The sequence below is a fragment of the Coenobita brevimanus genome, chromosome 66 (genome assembly GCF_032717465.1).
Source record: "Coenobita brevimanus isolate Jiangsu-jjx chromosome 66, ASM3271746v2, whole genome shotgun sequence".
NCBI classification, from domain to species: Eukaryota; Metazoa; Arthropoda; class Malacostraca; order Decapoda; family Coenobitidae; genus Coenobita; species Coenobita brevimanus.
The window spans coordinates 19,194,701-19,216,628 of NC_137019.1; the positions used below are offsets into that span (position 1 = coordinate 19,194,701).

At 43.4% G+C, this 21,928-nt stretch overlaps 1 protein-coding gene across 1 annotated transcript in view; it reads right to left on the minus strand.

Moving 5' to 3' along the window:
- Positions 1-21,928, minus strand: part of Nthl1 (Nth-like DNA glycosylase 1) — a 149,188-nt gene that overhangs the window by 17,670 nt on the left and 109,590 nt on the right. The window contains exon 5 of the mRNA XM_080276723.1: positions 17,222-17,399. Within this exon, the coding sequence (XP_080132849.1) occupies positions 17,222-17,399 (178 nt within the window). The remainder of the gene's footprint in view (positions 1-17,221; positions 17,400-21,928) is intronic.

A 21,928-nucleotide genomic window follows, 5' to 3' on the forward strand; every position in this document is an offset into this window, starting at 1 on the left:
CGACAGCCAACTGGAAGGCCTTTGTAACTGAAACAGAACAACATTTTGAAACACTAAACAGAACACCCATCACAAATATCAAAACCGCTGTGCACACTTTCAATACAATTATACAAAATGCAGACAAAAGACACATCCGTAGGGGCAACAGAAAGAGACACAACCCCAACTTCACACCAGAAATTCAAGGCCTCATCAGACAACGGGACACACTGCGACACTCCCCAACACCCCACACACAAGACAACATACAACAGATACAAGAACTCAACACTCAAATAAACAATAAAATATCAGAACAGCAAACACTAAACTGGAAAAATTACCTCCAAACACTTGACCACAAAACAAACATCAGCAAACTCTACAAAACACTAAACAGCATCACACTTTCCAACAGCAACACCACACAATCACATGCTGCCATCACAACAACAGACACCATACCCTCAAACAAACAACAAGCAAACACTCTCATCAATCACTTTTCACAAGTCAGCCATCTAAATCCCCATCCCGAAGACCGATGTATCATCCGACGTAAGAGATAGTTCCCCACAGACCCAGACTACGCACCTTTCACTTACAACCAGACGAAGCACATCATTAACAACCTCTCATCTGCCTGTGGACAAGACAACATAAGCAACATTCACCTTAAACACCTTGGACCACAAGGCATACAAGCACTCACCAACGTATCAAACTACAGCTACTCACACAACATAATATCCAACATCTGGAAGTATGGCATTATCATCACTATCCCTACACCCAACAAAGACCCCACGTTACCCTCCTCACATCGCCCCATCACACTCCTCTGCACCCCCTCTAAAGTCACTGAAGAACTGATACTACAACTAGTCACACCTCACATTCCCCTACCCCAGTCACAGCATGGCTTTAGGCCACTACACTCCACAAACACCCTTCTTACTGACCTGACACAGAGAGTTTTCGATGGCATGAATTCAGCTAGGCCACCACACAGAACACTCCTAATCACCCTAGACATTAGCAAAGCTTTTGATGCCATCCCCCACCACAACCTCACAAATATGCACAATATCTTTGTATTCTCTCAATCTTGTTTATATCTTTCTTTTTGTATGGGGACCACACTACCGCTCCATATTCTAACCTGGGACGGATCATGGCCACTATCAATTTTTTCATCATCTCCTCATCCATATAATGAAATGCTACTCTTATGTTAGTCAAGAGTTTATAAGTCTCTCCAACTATTTTGTTAATGTGCTTTTCTGGTGACAAACTATCTTGGACCAGCACTCCCAAATCTTTCTCTTCTCTCATTTTTGTGATTAATTCATTACCCAACAAATAATTCAGTGATGGCCTCCTGGTACTTTTACCCATTTCCAATATTTTACATTTCTTTACATTAAATTTCATTTCCCACGTCCGGTTCCAATTGTGTATCCTATCCAAATCCTCCTGCAGTATTTTACAATCCTCCTCAACCTCTACCTTCCTCAAGATCTTTACATCATCAGCAAACAGACTTGCATAACTGTTCACTCCATCTACCATATCATTTACGTAAATCAGGAACATTACTGGCGCCAACACTGAGCCTTGAGGGACTCCACTTGTTACTTCCCTCCATCCAGACATCCTATCCTTTATTACTGTCCTCATTTGTCTGTCTCTCAAAAAGTCTCTCATCCATTCCAGAAGTTTCCCCTTTAGTCCTCCTATATTTTCTAGTTTCCATATTAGTCTCTTATGAGGTACCTTGTCAAAGGCCTTCTCTAAGTACACACAATCCACCCAACCATCTCTCTCCTGTACCACGTCAATAGCTCTTGAGTAAAAGCTCAACAAGTTAGAAACACATGACCTTCCACTTCTGAATCCAAACTGATATTCAGCCAAAATATTCATCTCTTCCAGATATTTTATCCATCTGTCTTTCAGGATTCTCTCACACAATTTTGCGACCATGCTGGTTAGAGACACTGGTCTATAATTCAGGGGTTCTTCCCTGTTTCCTCCCTTGTAAATTGGTACCACATTTGCCCTCTTCCATTCTTGTGGCACTTTCCCCTCTTCCAGTGAGCATACGATTAAACTGTGAATTTTATCCGCCAGTTGTTCTCTGCATTCCTTCAGTACCCAATTAGAAATACCATCAGGTCCTGGGGCTTTCCTTACATCTTGAGTTTCCAGTAATTTATACACTTCCTGTACCTCCACTTTTATATCTTTCATCACCGGAACATTTCTAATCACTCCCTCCCCTTCCACAAGCTCCTTTTCTTTAGTGAAAACTGACTGGAAACGTTTGTTCATTATTTCTGCTTGCATTGCCGCATCCTTAAAGACCTCTCCTTCTACTTTCAGTTTGGTGATTCCTTCCTTTTGTTTCAGTTTGCCATTAACAAATCTATAAAACAGTTTGGGTTCATCCTTGCATTTGTCTATTATACCTTTTTCAAAATTCCTTTCTTCTTCTCTACGTATTCTTTTGTATTCATTTCTTGTTCTTTTATATTCTTCCTTTGTTCTGTTGTTACCTCTCTTTCTCCAATTGTTCCACGCCTTATCTCTCTCCTTTTTTGCTATCATGCACCTTCTATTAAACCACTCCTTTTTCCTGTTTTCTTTCCCTCTTACTCTTGGTACAAATTTTTCCACTCCCAAATTATAGAGGTCTATAAAGATATCCCACTTCCTCTGTATCTCTCTTGTTTCTCTGAATTTTCTCCAATACGCATTTACAAAAAAGTTTCTCAATCCTGTAAAATTTGCTTTCCCAAAGTTGTATCTTCCCTGTCTATGAAGCTCGTCTCTTGGCTCGACGTTCCCTATTAATATCTGGAACTCAATGACCACATGATCACTTTTTCCTAAAGGACAGAGATATTTCAATGATTCTATTACATCGGGTTCTTTGGTGAACAGTAAATCTAACCTTGTTGGTGAGTCCTCACCTCGAAACCGTGTCTCTTCTTTGACCCATTGCGTCATCACATTATTCATTATTATATTTAATAACATAGTGCCCCACGAATCCTCGCCGCCTCCCAAGTACCATTCCTCCCAGTTCACCTCTTTACAGTTAAAGTCACCCACCAAAATTATATTACTGCTTTTCTCAATTATTTTTTGCAAATAGCTAGCCATATCTGACAACATCTCATGGTATTCGTCATCCTTCCATGCTCTTGTCTTTGGGGGAACATACACTACTGCCCTATCTCTCTTAACATTCTCTCCAGTTTCTAATTTCATATATATCACTTCAGCCCTGCCTTCTCCCATTTCCACAGTATCTACATTTATGTTGTTCTTCACTGCTATCATCATTCCTCCTCCCTTTTTTTCTTTTCTGTCTTTCCTCCACAGTTTGTATTTACCATCTCCCAAATGAACATCAATACCTTCTCTTAATTTGGTCTCTACAAAGCACATGACATCAGGTTCATGTTCTCTCAAGAAATCGTTAATTTCGATCCCTGTCGATATGAAACCATCAACATTAGTATATATCACCTTCAAATTATTTTTGACATTTTTAATACCTTCTCCTCTCCTACTCTCTGTCCGTACCACTTCCTCAACTTCTGATCTTTCACAGCCATCCCCCTTAGTTTCCTTCACTTCTATTTCCTTAACCCTTTAACCGCGGGTGTCATTCCAGAATGACATCGACAAAACTGGACCAAACCGCGGGTGTCATTCTGGAATGTTTGTGAGTATTTTGAACACCACGCGTTTTTCCTGTGCCCAATTTGTCTCACGCAAGAGTATCTGTCGAGTTCTTTCACACCAGCCATCCCACACCTCCCTCCTCCCATCCCGAGGGGGCCCCCCCCCATCCCTGCCCTGACACGCATCACTCAGTATCTGTCCAGCTCTGTGCGTGATAATGGCGCTCCGTCCCGACTCATCGTCGCTCGCTTCCTCCTTGGAAATTATTAGTGCTAGTGTGCCTTCGACCTCTACACCGAGGAAGGAACTGCCGACGGCGAGGCAGAAGGGGTTGAGCACTCCAGAAATTAGGACAGAGCTGGATAAAACTGTAAGTACAACTCTGGATTGTGGCAGTGAGAGTGATACACTTACAGCAAGTAGTAGTGACGATTTTGCAGTGATTGGTGGTGAACCCTTTAGCACTGACAGTGACAGTGATGAAAGTGAACATGTAGTTTCCCCCCCACCGCCCCCAACTTACTCTGGGAAAGGGAAGGCGCCTATGGGGAAAATTGGTGTTGCACGTGGGAAGGGAGTGAAGCGTAAACTTGCGTCTCCTACACCAGGCCCTAGCAAGCATTTCCCACCACTTTCCCGTTCCCCTAGCCCTATTGCCCTCACATCTTCTTCATCTTCTGCCGTGCCCTCTCCTCAGTCTACATCATCTGAGGAATATGAATCCCAGAGCCTGCACAGCGAGGGAAGGCAGGCCGTGCAGGCAGGGTAAGCAGGGCAGGCCGGCCTAGAAAAAAGGGGATGCGTGGCAGTTGGAGGGCAAAGCTGGGTGATAAGCGAGGTGATAAGCAGGGAAGAAAGGGTCGGATTTCACCACACACCAGGTCAGTAACCCCCCCCCGCCTGCCCCCCGCCCAGCTCCCTCACCCTCGCCACCCCCCCACTCACCCCCCTCCTGCCTCACCCATTGCCTCCACCTCAGCTTCTCACGGGGAAACGAGTGCAATGTGACCTGCCACTTCCACTGAACCACGCACCGGGAAAGTGGATGCATTTGTTTGGTCTGACGGTGCTGATTTTCAGCCACACAATCCGCAGTTTGACATGACAAATGCGGGAATACAGCCTGCCTTTCCATGCAACGAAGGAGATGATTTTGTTGACTACTTCCTGGCCTTCATGGATGACGAAATCGTGCAGTTTGTCAGCGATGAGACCAATAGGTATGCAGCAGAAAGGCTGGGACCTATTGGCTCACCAAAGCAAGTGTCGTGGTTGCCTGTCGGGATCAGAGAGCTGTATGTGTTCTTTGCACTTATGTTCTTGATGCCCCATATCAAGAGACATGAGTTGGAGGAGTACTGGCTGGTTGATGACATTACTTCTATCCCAACATTCGGGAAGTACATGTCACGAGATCGGTTCCGACAGCTGCTAGGATACTTGCACTTCGCTGACAATGGAAACCCGTCCCAAACTGACCCTTTGTGGAAAGTGAGGGATTTTCTCAGCAGGATTAGGGATCGATTTATGCGATTTTTCCGTCCTATGCAAAAAGTCGTCATAGATGAATCCCTGGTATTGTTCAGAGGACGTCTCATATTCATGCAGTACATCCCCAGCAAACGCCACTGCTTTGGAATAAAGTTCTTTGTGCTGTGTGACTGTGATGGGGACAGGAAAGACCCCCTTGGCTTCTCTGGCTCCGTTGTAAAAGTGCTGATGGAGAGGTATTTTGGTGGGAATCATGTGCTGTACACAGACAATTATTACACAGCACTGAAACTCTCCAAATACCTGGCTGAACACGGCATTGGCACTGTTGGCACTGTACGGAGCCATAGGAAAGAGTGGCCAAGTTTCCCAGAAGCATCATCCTCATCCAAGGGAGATGTGCACCTGAAGAAGTCAGACAAGCTTCTGGCGATCAGGTGGCATGACAAGAAGGTCATGAATATGATCAGCACCATCCACAAGGGGGAACTGCAGAGAACTGGGAAGGTCAGCTACAGGACGGGAGAGCCAATCATGAAGCCCGATGCCGTCATTGACTACAATGTCAACATGAGACTTGTTGATAAGTCTGATATGATGATTGGCGAAATAGGCTGTCTCAGGAGAAACACCCGATGGTACAGGAAGGCTTGCCTGCACATGCTCGATATGTGCATGCTCAACGCCTTCCTCCTCTACAAGACACAAGTCGGGGGCATAAGGCAACCATCCCTGAGACAGTTCTCCAAGACTGTCGTGCAGCAGCTGCTTGCACGATTTGGTCAGGTGACGGCATTGATCCCGAGGCGACACTCTGACACACAACCTGACCGTCTTGAGTGCCGCAATTACATGAGCCGGCACCAGCTTGTGAAATTGCCTCTTACCGCAGGCGGCAGGTTGTCACAGGGCCGCTGCAGAGTATGTCATAACACCGCACGGAGGCCTCGGACGAGAAAAATGAGCACACACCAGTGCCAGGAATGCCAAGTCGCTCTCTGTGTGACTCCGTGCTTTGCCGAGTACCACTCTCTGAGTAAATACTGAAAGTGACAGTGATATACAGTGATGCGACAGTGACGTGCTTTACCAATAATTGTATAATGGATAATGTAGTAATAAGGGATATTTTGGCTAGAAAACAATGTAAATATTGGCCAGTATAATAAGTGATATTGTGATAAGAGAATCTGCGGCACTGCTGTGATTCTGCGATGCGACAGTGACGTGCTTTACCAATAATTGTATAATATAGTAATAAGAGATATTTTACCTAGAAAATTATGTAAATATGGCCAGTATATAAGTGATATGGTAATAAGAAAATCTGCAGCACTTGTGTAATTCTGTGATGCGACAGTGACGCAATATAGTAATAAGTGCAGTGTAAATATAATGTATATTGCCTAGATTATATGTAAAATAGTATTAGAAGTTAGAAATAATGAAAACATCGCCGCTAACCAAATGTCAGTGAGCGTGTGATGCCGCAGTGAAGTGCGGGCAATTACAGTGCCTTTTACCTACCTCCGTGAACACAGAGTGGGTGTTTATCGTATGTGCAGTGTTCATATATGTTTATAGTACTATTATCAGAGAGTGGCTGGCATTTGGTACTGGTGTGTGGGGCGTAAAATGGTGATTTTACACCCCTCACTTCTAACGGCACTGCCCGTCCTGTGAAAGTCAACAAAGTCATGAAACCTACATCAATGCAAACCTGAAGGTTAGTAGAGTCTAATGGTACCTTATTTTTTTCTCTAGCTTTATTCTGTGCAGAGTTATTAAGGTTTAAAGGTTTGTTTACAATTGGCTGAAACCCCTGCGGGAGAGGACAGTCGGGGCAAAACAATGCCCGCAGTTAAAGGGTTAAATACCATTTTCTTACTTTCATATCCAATACTCTCCAAAAAAAAATATTACATTCTTCCTCTGTCCTCTTATCATTTTTTTCCTTTACTTCTTCCTTTAATGATTTTAAAACTTCTCTTTCTTCTTCATTCAGATCTTTTAAGGTTTGTTTACATTTGGCTGAAACCCCCGCGGGAGAGGACAGTCGGGGCAAAACAATGCCCGCGGTTAAAGGGTTAAATACCATTTTCTTACTTTCATATCCAATACTCTCCAAAAAAAAATATTACATTCTTCCTCTGTCCTCTTATCATTTTTTTCCTTTACTTCTTCCTTTAATGATTTTAAAACTTCTCTTTCTTCTTCATTCAGATCTTTTCTTATTATAATATTTTCCATCCCCGCCTCTTTGCTTAATTTCCAGGTCACTTTAAGTGTCTCATTTATTACACTTTCTGATGTAAACTTGACTCTCATTGGTCTTGTTTCCCCTTTCTTATAAGGCCCTATCCTCCTTACTTCCTCAATTTCTTTTACCCACTTGTCTCCTTCGGGGTCAATCTTGCCTAATATTCCTCTCGCCAGGTTCGTGTCTCTCTCGAGTCTTACGAACCTAACCTTTTCTTCCTCTTCCCTGTTTCCAAATACTACCACACATCTGTTCCTTTCTACAGTTTCTCTCACTACTTTCTCTTTTTTCTTCGGTATTTTCACTACATTTTCTTCCATTTTTTTCTTGTTCATTTCCCTTTCTTCCTGGATGATCTCTCTTAAGCTGACCACAGTGAGCAAGTTCAACCATAAATGAACAGCAAAGAGGATGAAACTTGATGATTCAAAAAATTCTCGGGCATGTACACACGAACATACACACATGCACTGTTGCCACGTTAGCCATATCCTGCGACTAGATGGTCCAGGTGGAACTCTTGTTGACTGTACATGACCTAAATCTGGTCCACTGCCACACTGCAAGGTCATTCCTGAAGCCAGTGATTTTTTTGGTCTGCCTGAATTCCTCTACTCATTTTTCAGTGTGTCTACAGTCAACCAGGATCAGTTTGCTGTCGTTCAGAAAGAGCTCCACACTGAGCAGAGAGAGCCTGTAGAAATATAAAAAACCCAATGGTCATGTCAGTTGTCACCTGTTAATGCACTCCTGAAGAATTTTCCTGCTGTCATGAAATCTCTTCAGAAGATCAGAACACCAACAGCACTAGGTCTGCATTCAAAATTATCCAAAATCCCTGTGGTCTACCTGTTGGTTGTGTTCACAAAGCTACTTGGCATCATTGAAGGGTTTCACAAGGTTCTTCAGAAAGAAACCGTTGACTTGGTACAGGCACTGCACTACAAAAATGCAGTCCATGACACCCTGGTTAGCCAGCTAACTGCACAGGTGGGTAAAGAGATCTATGCTATGACAAAGGCAGCATGTGACGAGAACAACATCCATGTCTTCTCTCAGTCCGAGAAGGAAACAGAAGACGATGGATGACTTTGTTGTGGAGGTGTTCTGTGGTTCCCAGATCAGGCCTGCTTAATGATTCAGAACATCTCAAGCAGAGACTTTTCTACTCTTGCATTGAACGAATAACCAATGAGCTGGAGAATCGATTTTCTTGCACTGGGAGAGAAGTCATGATTGGCATCCAAGCATGTCACCTGGCCTCTGAAACCTTCCTGTGTACGCAGTCCCTAGAGAACTAGCCTCCCAGTACAACATCCAACTAGTCCCAGATAAGGTCATGATGACAAAAAGCTTTCTGAGCAGGAAGGGGCCAGAAGCCATCCTAGACTTTCTGATTGTGTTCAAGCTCCTTGATCCCACGATGTTTCTAATCACTGAAGACAATCTTTCAGGTGGCCCTGACCATCCCAGTCAGCAGTTGCAGTTGTGAGAGATCATTTAGTGCTCTTCACCGACTACATACTGTACTTGGCTTGGGCGCGCCATGGCCCGGAGAGGCTCAATGATCTGCCAGTGTTGTCAATCGAGAGACAGTTGGTTGGAAGCCCTGTTTATGACAAAGTGATTGACACATTCGCCCAACTAAAATCAAGACTCCACACCTTGATTCTTCCTCCCCAGAAAAAAAAATTGAATATGTTAAGTCTATGTATAAACTAAATTGATAAATAACATGTGTTTATGATCTAACCATCACATTAAAAACTGAGAGATTTGGTTAGATGTTGCTTGGCATATGCTGATTGCACCCTTTTTAAGAGTAGGACAGGAGAGAGGAGGAGAGAACAGGAGGAGAAACCAGAGGAGATGAGGAGTACAACAGACAGATGAGACACCTACATAGCTTCTGGAGAGGTGAAGAGGAGAGTATCAGATGGACAAGACAGAGTTAACACAGTTTTGTCACAACTCAGATTGTACTCATTTCATTTTTATTTCATGTTGCAAAAGTTAGCCTAAGCACCTGACTGTAACCTTTTGGTAGAGCACAGTACTGTCTCACATTTTATATCATTTTCCTCTAAAATAACTCAAAAACTATTTCCGGGCTGGGCTAGGTCCCTAATGTTTCAAGATCCTAAATGCGCCCCTGGCTTAAATCATTCCCTTATGGTGCCTAATACATCAGTCCAGCCATGTGTGTTGAAGTGTGTGATACATCAATCTAATATCTTAAACCTTGTCTCTTAAAAACTTTATTGTGCCGCAGAAATTCAGTACATATTTTGTCTTTTATCAGCCAAAGTGAAAGGCACTGAATATAACATGTATTACTTTCAGAAAAAAATAATGACTCCATTCCTAATCAAACAATTCTTTTATCACTGGGATGAATTATTTTCTGACCAAAAATTTTGTACTCCATTCTAAATAATCTGATTTGGCTTCAAATCTGCAAACAACCTGCCATGCACGGTAGCATTCATCTTGTCCAATTAAATAAAAATAGGTCAATAAGTTTATAGTCATAAGAATTCAGTGGGGAGGGGGCTTATGGGTGATCATTTTGTTTTGTTTCTGAAGGCTCCAACATGCTAGCATACATCAGGCCTTGGTCACCTATTGGCAGCTCTCCATGCTGCTCAATCTCTGGCAGCTTCCCTATTCAGTCTCTTATCCTTGAGGTCACACTCAATGACCTTGTCCCACACGTTTTTCGGTTTACCTCTTAAAACCCCACCCCTAACATCAACACTTCTCACTTTCTGCACCCAGTTATCATCCTCCATCCACTCCACATGCCCAAACCATCTCAATCTACCTCTCCTCATCACAACACCAATATACTCCAGTCCCATCCCACTTTTCCACTCTACCATCGTGAACCTTGGATCCCATCCCCCCCAGGCCTCACACTCAGGGATGCACTACACATACACCTTATCACTGTTATTTCTATACATATAAGCCTGCGAATATCCTCTGCCTTTACTGCCCAGGTCTCAATACCATACAGCATTACACTCCTGACACATGCTGCATACAAAGATCCCTTAGCATGAAGGGAGCACCATCTCAATGTCAGGAAAGAGAACAGCTCCCTGAACCTCTTGCAACCACTCCTCCTTCTACAGTAGCTACAGAACTGGCTCCAGCCCCAACTTCAGCACATAACATGTCTCCCAAATAACAAAACTCTTCCACACACTCACCAGCAAGTTCAATCCTTTCATGCCTGACAATCTCCACCTGCTCTCCCCAACAGACTGCACACATGAAATCAGTATTATCTTGCAGTCTACCTCTAATACCACAACATCTCATATGCACCCACTTATCACAGACACTGCACAAGATGGAATTACTTTCCATGCCCTTGAGGCAAATTGCACATGGCCACTCTCCCTCTTCTTTGACAGTACCGCCACCAGCCCTAGATACCATCACTTTTAGTTTATCTGCATTTACCCTAAAGCCCTTGAGACCCATATCATCTCTCCACTTCCTAAATCTTTCCTCCACCTCCCTTTCATTCTCTGTAATCAACACCAAATCATCAGCATACAACATCTCCCACGGGAGTCCATTTCTGAAGTCATATGCGAGGGCTTCAAGTACCTTGATAAACAGCAAGGGGCTCAAAACTGACTTCTGGTGTACACCAACATTCACAGAAAACTCATCACTCAAATTTCCAATCACCCTTACCTGGGCACAAGCACCCACATACATGGCCATAACCACCCCAACCAGTCAATCCTCCTTCCCAAGCTTTCTCATTATCCATTTCACTACCTCTCTAGGGTCAAAGGCCTTTTCCAAATCAACAAAAACAAAGTACAGTTCCCGTTTCTATCCTATATATTTTTTCTGAAGCTGTTGAACAATGAACATGTCATCAGTGGTCCCTTTGCCTGACATAAACTCAAACTGCATCTCATCAATATGCACTCTTTCTCTAATCATACCATCTAGAACTCTCTCCATTACCTTCATTATCTGGCCTAAAAGTTTTATACCTCTAAAATTTCTTCATTCCAGGGCATCACCCTTCCCCCCATACACATTTACAATTACACTCTTCAGCCAATCATCTGGGACAACATACTGTACTTATATATAATCATATTTATCATGTCAGTGACTAACCCCACTCATTTATCTCCAGAAGCTTTCAACATTTCAGCAGTCAACCCAGACACACCTGTTGCCTTCCCCACCTGCATCCTGCCTATGGCATCGCTCACAGTGGCAGCATCAATCAAATGTTAAGGGCCAAACACTGGATCTGCAGGTTCCAAACCTTTCCTGTCCCTGTTAAACTCCTCATTCAACAACTGGCTGTAACGCTCTCTCCACGGGTCTTTAATATCCACACTATTCACCATTACCCTTCTTTCATCATTCTTCACACACTGCACACCTATGATATCCATATTGTCCTCCTTCATCTTATTTGCTACCTTAAATATCATATCCCTCCTTTCCACATGATTAAGTTAATAAAGTAAATGTCTCTGTGACTCAAACTTTGCCCTGTAAACCTCTTTTCTATCCCTATGCTTGGCAGCCAAGTATTCCTCTCTGTTACCACCCTTCTTCCCTTCCCGGAAAAGCCTTCTTTCTCCACTGCAGCTTCTACACCCTCATCCCATAACCAAGTTACTTTGTCTTGGTGGGTCTCCAGTCCATCCATATACTGAATCAGTAACCCTCAAGCAGTTACTCTTCAGAGCCCTGAGCTCCTCATTAACACTTTCGTCAATGACTCCCTGTTCAGCCACCACTCTCCTCATCTCCCTATAAAAGGCATCCTGTACTGTTTGGTTTTTCAGTTTCCATATTCTCCTCCTAGGTGCATAGGTCCCCTTTTTCATCACCCACTCCTTAAGCACATCATCTTTACGTTTCTGCCCGGAATCGTGCTAAGTCTGTTCTTCGCTCTACTAAAAATAATTTCATCCATACTAAATGCTCTCAACTCTCCGACTCGAATTCTTCCCGCTCCTTCTGGCACCTTGCCAAAAATCTTTCTAATAACTTTACCTCATCATCCTTCCCTCCTCTTTTCTACTCTGATGGTTCTGTAGCTATTTCTTCTACTGATAAAGCAGATCTCTTCGCACAGACTTTCTCCTCCAATTCCACCTTAGACGATTCCGGTGCTGTTCCTCCATCACTTCCCCCCTCTGACTTCCTCATGGCTGACATTAAAATTTCTTCAGCTGATGTATTTTCTGCCATCACTGGCCTCAGTACTAACAAGGCATATGGGCCTGATGGGGTCCCTCCTGTTGTTCTCAAGAACTGTGCTTCTGTGCTTACACCCTGCCTAGGCAAACTCTTTCGCCTTTGTCTGTCAACTTGTACCTTTCCTTCTTGCTGGAAGTTTGCTCTCATTCAGCCAGTCCCAAAGAAGGGTGACCACTCCCAACCCTCCAACTATCGTCCAATTGCTTTAACGTCCTGTATTTCAAAACTTTTCGAGTCAATTCTTAATAGAAAAATTTTAAGGCATCTTTCCTATCACAACCTTCTTTCCGATCGTCAGTATGGGTTCCGTCAGGGACGCTCCACTGGCGATCTTCTCACTTACCTTTCAGACTCCAGGTCATCCTCCTTTCGGGACTTTGGCGAAAGCTTTGCCATTGCACTTGACATCTCAAAGGCTTTCGATCGAGTCTGGCATAAATCTTTAATTTCCAAACTGCCCTCCTAAGGTTTCTATCCTTCTATCTGTGCCTTCATCTATAGCTTCCTTTCTGGTCGTTCTATAGCCGCTGTTGTAGACGGCCATCGTTCTTCTCCTAGATCTATCAACAGTGGTGTTCCTCAGGGCTCTGTCCTATCACCAACTCTCTTCCTTTTATTAATCAATGATCTTCTAAGCTGTACATCTAACCCTATCCACTCATACGCTGATGACTCCACCCTTCACCTTTCCATTCGGTTCCCGCAACGCCCATCTCAACAGTTACTTCAAGAAACAAGGGATGAGGCTATGGCACACCTAATGTCTGACTTGGCTCGTATCTCTGACTGGGGTAAAAAATAATATGGTTGTCTTTAATGCATCTAAGACTCAGTTCTTACACCTATCAACCCGACAAAATCTTCCACAGGTATACCCACTAATGTTTAATAATATTCAGCTTAATCCTGCATCATCCTTGAACATGCTTGGGGTTTCATTTACTTGGGACTTATCTTGGAAAGATCATATTACATCTCTTGTAAAATCTGCTTCCAAGAGATTGGGTGTGCTAAGCCGACTCCGCTCTTTCTTTACCCCTGCACAATTGTTGACTCTATACAGGGGTTTTATCCGCCCCTGTGTGGAGTACAACTCTCATGTGTGGGGAGGCTCCCCACATACAGCTCTTCTCAATAGGGTGGAGTCAAAGGCTTTTCGTCTCATTAACTCTCCTCCTCTTACTGACTCCCTTCAACCTCTGTCTCTTCGCCGCACTGTTGCATCTTTATCTCTTTTCTATCGCAACTTTAATGGTCACTGCTCCTCTGAACTGTCTGCTTGCATTCCTCCACCTCTACGACGGGCGCGTATCACCCGTCTGGCAGCAAACTCTCATCGCTTTTCTGTCCAACTCTCTAATGCAAGAGTTAACCGTTACTCCCAGTCTTTCATTTATGCAACAGGTCAGCTCTGGAACTGTCTCCCTCTGTCTGTATTTCCTGCTGCCTATGATCTCCAGTTTTTTAAACGCAGTGTGTCCAGGCATCTCAAAATGATCGGATCTTGAATTTGGCTCTCTATTGTATTTTGTTTTTCTCTTGGAGGGAACTGTTACTGCAGGCTCATGGCCTTTGGTTCCTTCTTCCTCGCATTAGGGGGGGGAAAAAAAAAGAAAAAAAAAAAGCACCATTTCACATATCAATAACTTGTATTGATATACACACTCCTTGCTCCCTATAACTTTAACATCCCTCACTAACTTCTTATCAGCCCTCCTGACCAGGAAAAAGTCTGTCTGGCTGCTATTTCCCCCTGACTTGTATGTAATCAACATACTCTCTTTTCCTACAATGTGTGTTGCACACAACCAAGTTCACTGCCTCCCTAAACTTGAACATCCTTTCCCTTTCCTCATTTCTTGCACCATATGCACATCCCCCATGTACTCCTTCATATCCTTGAGTTCCTTCACCTACATGACCATTTAAGTCTCCTCCCAAAACCACTATCTTATCATCCCCCATACCACCTACTACACGTATTAAGTCATCTCAAAATCTATCCTTCTCTACCTCATCAAAGCCTGCCTGTGGAGCATACACTGATATAATTGCAAAATTTTGAAAGCCTGATGATCAGAGCCACCGTAAACATCATTGGTTTTGGTGGTGTGCAGAGAAGGAATGCAGTGCCAAGAAACATGACACTCGCACAGGTGAAGAACACTGTGAAGTGGCTGAAAAACAGGAAAGCAGCTGGGACTGATGAGGTGTGTGCGAAGATGATTAAATGTTGTGGAGAGAGTGGAATGAAGTGCTTGTTGGAGATACATAAGAAGGCACGGATGAGTGAAACTGTCAGAGTGGAAAAAGGCTGAGATTGTATCCCTGTAAAAAAATAAAGGTCGGCAAAGTGAGTGCAAGAATTAGCATGGCATAAGTTTATTAAGTGAGGTAGGGAAGGTATATGGAAGAATTATTATGGAGAAAGTAAGAGAGATATCAGAAGTCCTAGTGAGTGATAAACAGGGTGGCTTTAGGAGTGGTAGAGGATGTGTGTATCAAATGTTTGCAGTAAGCCAGATAGTGAAGAAGGCTTCTGAGAAGGACTATAAGGTGTTTATGACATTCATGGATCTGGAAAGGCATACAACAAAACTGACAGAAAGGGATTGTGGAAGGTTCTGCGCATGTACGGTGTAGATGGTAAGCTGCTAGGTGTCCTGAAGAGTTTTTGTGATGGCAGTGAAGCATGTGTAAGGCTAAATGGGCATCTAAGTGAATGGTTCATGATCGGTGTGGGCATGCGACAAGGCTGTGTGATGTCCCCATGGTTGTTCAATATATATATATGGATGGGGCAATGAGAGAAGTAAAAACATGAGTAATGGAGTGAGGGATGGTGTTGGTAATGAATGGTGATGGATGGAATAATCTCCACTTTGTTGTATGCTGATGATGCAGTACTACTTGCAAATACCAGACAAGAACTTTGTAGACTAGTGCAGAGTTTTGCTGAAGTCTTTGAGCCTTGTGCCTTGAGAGTAAATGCAGAAAATAGTAAAGTGATGGTTACTGAGAGAGGTGACTCCCAGTGTGATGTTGCAGTGAATGGAGAGATACTGGAATTGGTGAGAGAGTTCAAATACTTGGGTACAGTGACAGAAAAGAGAGGAAAATTGCAAAAGAAGTGGAAAGTGGAGCGACCCAACGAAGTAACTGGCGCTATGAAGGCCTTGATAAGAAACAGAGGTTTCAGTGTTGCAGCTGCACGAGGCATACATGAAGAAGTGTTACTGCCAACTTTAACATATGGATGTGAGACTATGGAGTGGCATGGAAATGAAAAGTCAAGAGTAAGAGCAGTGGAGATGGGACTGATGAGGAATGTATGTGGAGTACAGAGTGCAAAGGATACGAAATAATGTGATTCGTGAAAGATGTGGAGTAAGGAAGTCTGTAGACACCACAATTGAAGAGAGTGTACTGAGATGGTACGTCATGCGGAGAGAATGGATAACATTAGAGTGCTGAAAAAGGCATATCTGAGCAAATTTGAAATTGGGAGGAGGTGAGGTAGGCCAAGGAGAAGGTGGGGGGGTACAGTGGATGAGTATGTGAGGAAGAGAGGTATGGAAGTCGGTGAGGCTAAGGGACTGACAAGAGATCAAGCTGGCTGGATGAATGTTGTGAGAAGTGCATGATCAGGGATTTGGCACCCCTTTTTAATGTGACAGCGTCTAGACTGACTCTGTCAGATACGTGCATGTGAAGCTACAGAATGTGGTGAATCTTTCTGGCGTATCAGGTAGCACAAAGATTCCCAGGGCTTGAATGATGAGTGAATGGAAGTGTGACCCATTGGATTGGGCAAACTTGGGCAGTCTGGACGTTACTGCTCCTCACCATGCCCCGGCGTGGAAAAGGAGGTTTGGATGATGATAATGATGACAAAATTTTCACTACTATTATCCTATCACTTACTCTCATAACATTCATGACATATTCCACCCATTTCTCCACAACCAACACACCCACACCACCATATCCATCTGTCCTATCCTCCCAAAACAACTTATAATAACAATCCTTCCTAGCAATCTTTCTGGTTGACCCACCCCTATACAGTACTGGACTTCTTGCACACATCCCACATCCACCCACCTCCTACTCAATGTCTCAACCACTTCCCTTGTTCTACCCCTCAAACTTCCCACATTCCACAACGCCACTCTGATCCCCCTGGTGATTGTGTCCTCATGCTTGCTTTGAATTTCATTCTCTAAGCTGGTTATGAGAAACCAATTTCACTGTGACTGACATGGTAACTGATGTTAAAAAACATTTTTTTTTAAATCAAATTTCAGACTACACTATTACTTTCACTTTCAAGATATGAACTTTATAAATATTTAAACTCAGTTTTCTCAAAACTTACATTCTGGATATATGCCCCTTCTACTGTACTGCTGGCACCTCATATGTTTCAAGAGTTTCTACTCTCCAACAATTTTTAAGAACCGTGGTAATATGATATATACTCTCTAACATTCATGCAAAACTCCAAGTGGCACTTGGTGTTAATTTTGTTCTCACCTGGGCCTCACTGGAAGACATATCTGCTGCCCAAACCCAACCAACAGAAGGTTAGTTTCACTCCATATCTTCTCAGGCATCCACGATTCCAAAGCCACACGCGTTTCTTCTGGAGTCTTGGTGTTCCGCCCAGTCCATCCAAGTCTATTACTTATGCGATGAACATGAGTGTCCACACCTGCAGAAGAAATTCCATTAGTTAAATCAAACTCATTATAAAACTACTTACAGTACAATACACAAAACATAGCAGTACCTTGTACTACATTGTACATGATCAAGTCATCTCTCTCTCTCTCTCTCTTTTTTTTTGTGTGTGTGTTCAACTCTGGGTAAAGGCGTCAGGGCCTATTCCCAAGTCCCAGTAGTCCTCCTTGGGGCCCAGTAGTCCTCCTACATCTCCACATATCACCACTTTAGTGCTAACACTAACCATCTATATTGAATAGATGCTAGGGCTGTCTCATACAGGACTGGTCTACTGGTATTAACGGAGGCACTTTTATGACATGTCGGTGGGTCATCTGGTAGATCAGAAAAAGTCTGCTTTTTAAGAAATTCAAATCCATAAACTGTTCCCTGCCCCAACCGAGAACCTGGGTCCATTAGGACTGCAGACCGCCTCTCTACCAATTCTGCCCCTGCTCTATATTACAGTATATAAAATACTGTAGATGAAACTACGGCACAGCACTATTCACTACAAAAAACATCCATTATACAAACTCCCAGTACTCAACTTACCATACACAGGGAGCAGGCTATAACACCAGCCAATCATGGCAGTACTCCCAAGGAGGATGGGAATACTGTTGATGAGAGCTAGAGCTCCTGTTTCACTAGCCATCAGGATATCCAGACCATCACCCTTTGCTGACCTTTTTCAGCATCAATTTAACCCTTTCCTATCATGGGTGCTTATAAGAAATTGCTGTGGTGGGTGACTTTAGCTGAAGCATTGTGCAAAGTCACAGAGAGATGTTTTACAACTGCTGCTCGTAGCAAAGTTACTATTCATCGTAGAGATCTCAATTTGATCTTGTTTTGAAGCTTAGTAACTGTACTTTATCATATTATGTCAAAGGAAAGCAATATATGCAAAATGAAATGCAAAAAAGTGAGTAGAATTTACCTGAAATGAAAAAATATTAACCTAAAAAAAAAATTTGCCCCACCCCCAAAATATTTGATAGAATAATATTTTTTGCTCCATAACATAGCTGAATAAAGCTCCTTTCATTTCATCCATCCATCATCCAATTCTACATTGCCCCATGAGAAGCCTGGGGCTAGGCAAGTTGGTCCTGACATTTAAGATGAGAATGACCAGCCTCACTCATCCCTGAGTGGCATTATGTGAGTAATAAACCCCAACCACCCCTTGGATATAAACCTTCACCAGCTCAATCTGACTGGAGTTCCATAATTACCCACTAAACCACCAGGTGCCAAAATTTGGTTACATGGTTACCACTCAGCGTAGAAATAACGTACAGGAATACCTCAATATAATGGACTAATTGGGGCCCAGGCCATTCCAAAAAACGCAAAATTCCGATAAAAGCGACATCCGGACTTACCCCTGCTAACCTGGACTTTTTCCGATCTATCAGACATTAGTCCGGATTGCATGAACAGGTTTTAAACTGTTTTGACTACCACTGCGGTACTGTGCTGTGTTATAACTTCACTACATTAATCAAATGGTATAATATATATAATAATACTGTACTGTGCACTGATAAACATGTCTTTCATTTACCTTATTGTGGTCAGCATACCTTAAGTGGTCAGGGAGTCTGGACTGCTTTTGGCTTTATCGGACTTTTTGAAATATATTGGAATTTAGTCCGGTAGCTCCTTGAGTTCGATAAATGTGAATTTCGGTCTACAGAAGTCCGTTATATAATGGTTTCACTGTATAATTTGTAGTATTTGGAGCAATAATACTGCAGAAAAATTAAAATGAATATATTTCTTTAGATGACAGCAAAAGCCATCACCCAAGCATCTGTGCCACTGAGGCAGATGATGGACAAAGCTGTCATCAGTACATGAAAGAGTTAACATGGAGAGTAGGACATAGGACACAGGGATTGCCACCAGCAAGGACAAGCAGCCAGTAAACTCTGCTCCTGCTACCTAGTGGCAGACCTAAGGGGAGGTGTGGTGCAGGCTCTGCCAACACAGTTTTGGAACCAGGATGGGATAGGGCTCAGATCTGTGCTTGAGGGCACAGGGTATTGTAGTTCCCAGTTTGCTGCTTCTGCCTAACAGAAAGGGGCCCAAACCTGGGAGTAGCTCCACTGAAGGCTACCCAATCAATGAGTTTATATGGTAGGACAGTTACAGTGCCAAGACACACTTGGAGGTTGTCCCTGTAACTGTCCTGGCAGGGTATTCCTAGGCTACTGCCACAGCCTGTGGTCACTGCTGGTGGACTATGGGTCACAAGTCCCATGCCTGGACTTGGGATTGTGCATGTGGGTGGGGCCAGTGGTCTGTCTCCCCTTATATTTTACCCAACTTATGACAAGAATTAGAAAAAGCAGCAAGCCTGTGGAAATCAAATCAAAGGAGATTCATAGGGTCATCAAGGAACATGGGTAGTTTGTTGGTTAGAGCAGGAGGCATGTGATTGTCGAATGCATACAGGAAGTCAGAATCAGGAGAAAGTCAGCTAGGATGAGGGTTAGGAGGGACTGCAGATATAGGCCTAAGCAATTTTCACAGGGCAATGTAAACATATGGTGGTGAGAGTGTGCCACTTGAGCAAAGAAATATGTGGAATAGGTAATGAGAGTGAATGAAAGGATAACAGCAGTGAAAATATTGTCTGGTAAACTCATCTATCTATCTATCTACTGCCAGATGCCTCAATCCCGTTCGGGGTGGCCACAAACAAATCGCCTCCATGTTGCCCTATCCCCCGCCATTTCACTGCCATCCTCCCAACTCACCCCCCCTCCTCTCTCATATACCTCTTCACCCCATCCCTCCATCTCATCCTTGGCCTCCCCCTCCCTCTTCCCCCCTCCACCTCACTCACATACACTCTTTTCGTCAGTCTTTCACCCTCCATCTTCTCCACATGGCCAAACCACCTCAGTGTATTCCTCATAACGCTTCCTATCACATCCACATCCACACCACAACGCTCCTTTATATTCTCATTTGTCAGCCTGTCTCTCCATGCGACTCCCCAGGCTACTCTTAAATAACTCATTTCCACTGCTCTCACTCTTGACTTGTGTCCTTCCAGCAACGTCCAAGCTTCACTTCCATATGTTAGAGTTGGTATCACAATACTGTCATGTAGTAACTTTTTCACTTCCATGCTCACTTCCCTGCTTCTTTTCACTGCTTTCAAGGAACCAGCAACCTTTCTTCCCTGCTGTACCCTTTCAAGCACTTCACCCTCCAAACCTCCATCCTTACTCATCACACAACCCAAGTACTTAAACGTACTCACATTTTCCAATTCCTCACCATCCAACCTCGCTGTACATTCACTGACTTCACCTCTCTCAAAGACCGTCACTTTACTCTTTCCTACATTCACCTGTAGATTCCGTTTCTTACACACTCTCCCAAACTCATCCACCAAGCCTTGCAGCTCTCCTTCGTCTTCACTCAACAACACAGTATCATCTGCAAACAACAGTACAGGGAGTTTCCAAACACTACCCTCTCTCACCAGGGCCACTTCAACATCCACTACCCTACCTTGTACCTCTTTTATTACCCCATCCATGTACAGATTGAGCAACCATGGAGACATGACACATCCCTGTTTCAACCCAACCTTCAAAGAGAAAAATTCACTCAGTTCACCATCCACACGCATTGCAGCCTTAGCACCATCATACATACTCTTCACAGCATTCAACAACTTCCCATCTACTCCATATATTCTTAATACTTTCCACAATCCTTGTCTATCCACCCTGTCATATGCTTTCTCCAAATCCATGAAAGCCACATACAACTTCTTTCCCTTCTCTAGAAACTTTTCCACTGAAGAGATAACAATGAATATCTGATCTACACAACCTCTTCCCTTCCTAAAGCCTCCCTGTTCTTCTCCAACTAATTCCTCTGTTCTTTCTCTAACTCTGTCAATAAGTACCCTACCATACACTTTTCCTATTATACTAAGAAGACAAATGCCCCTATGATTACCACACACTTCTTTTTCTCCTTTTCTTTTGTACAAGAGAATAATTATACCTGATTTCCAATCCTCCGGGACTCTACCTTCCTCCCAGGCCAATCTGCACATTTTCCACATCCATTCTACTACTATCTCTCCCCCATACTTCAGCATTTCACCACACACTCCATCAATTCCTGGGGCTTTCCCCAATTTAACTTTCTTCACTGCTTCCACAACTTCTATCCTACTGATTTCTTCTTGTCTTCTCACCTCCCTCCTTCTACCAGCCATTCCCCAGCCACTTATACTTGCATTACTTCCATCCTCTATGTTCAACAATTCCTTAAAGTGTTCTCTCTATCTGCTCACTTTTTCTCCCATCTCCACTAGTAATCTACCATTTTTATCTTTCACTCCCCTGCTAACTTCACTTCCACCCTGTCTTACTCTTTTCACTTCTCTCCAGAACATTTTCTTACAGTCCCTCCACTTTACACTCAAGTTCCTTCCAAATTCCTCTTCCGCTCTCTTCTTACTCTCTCTTACTAATC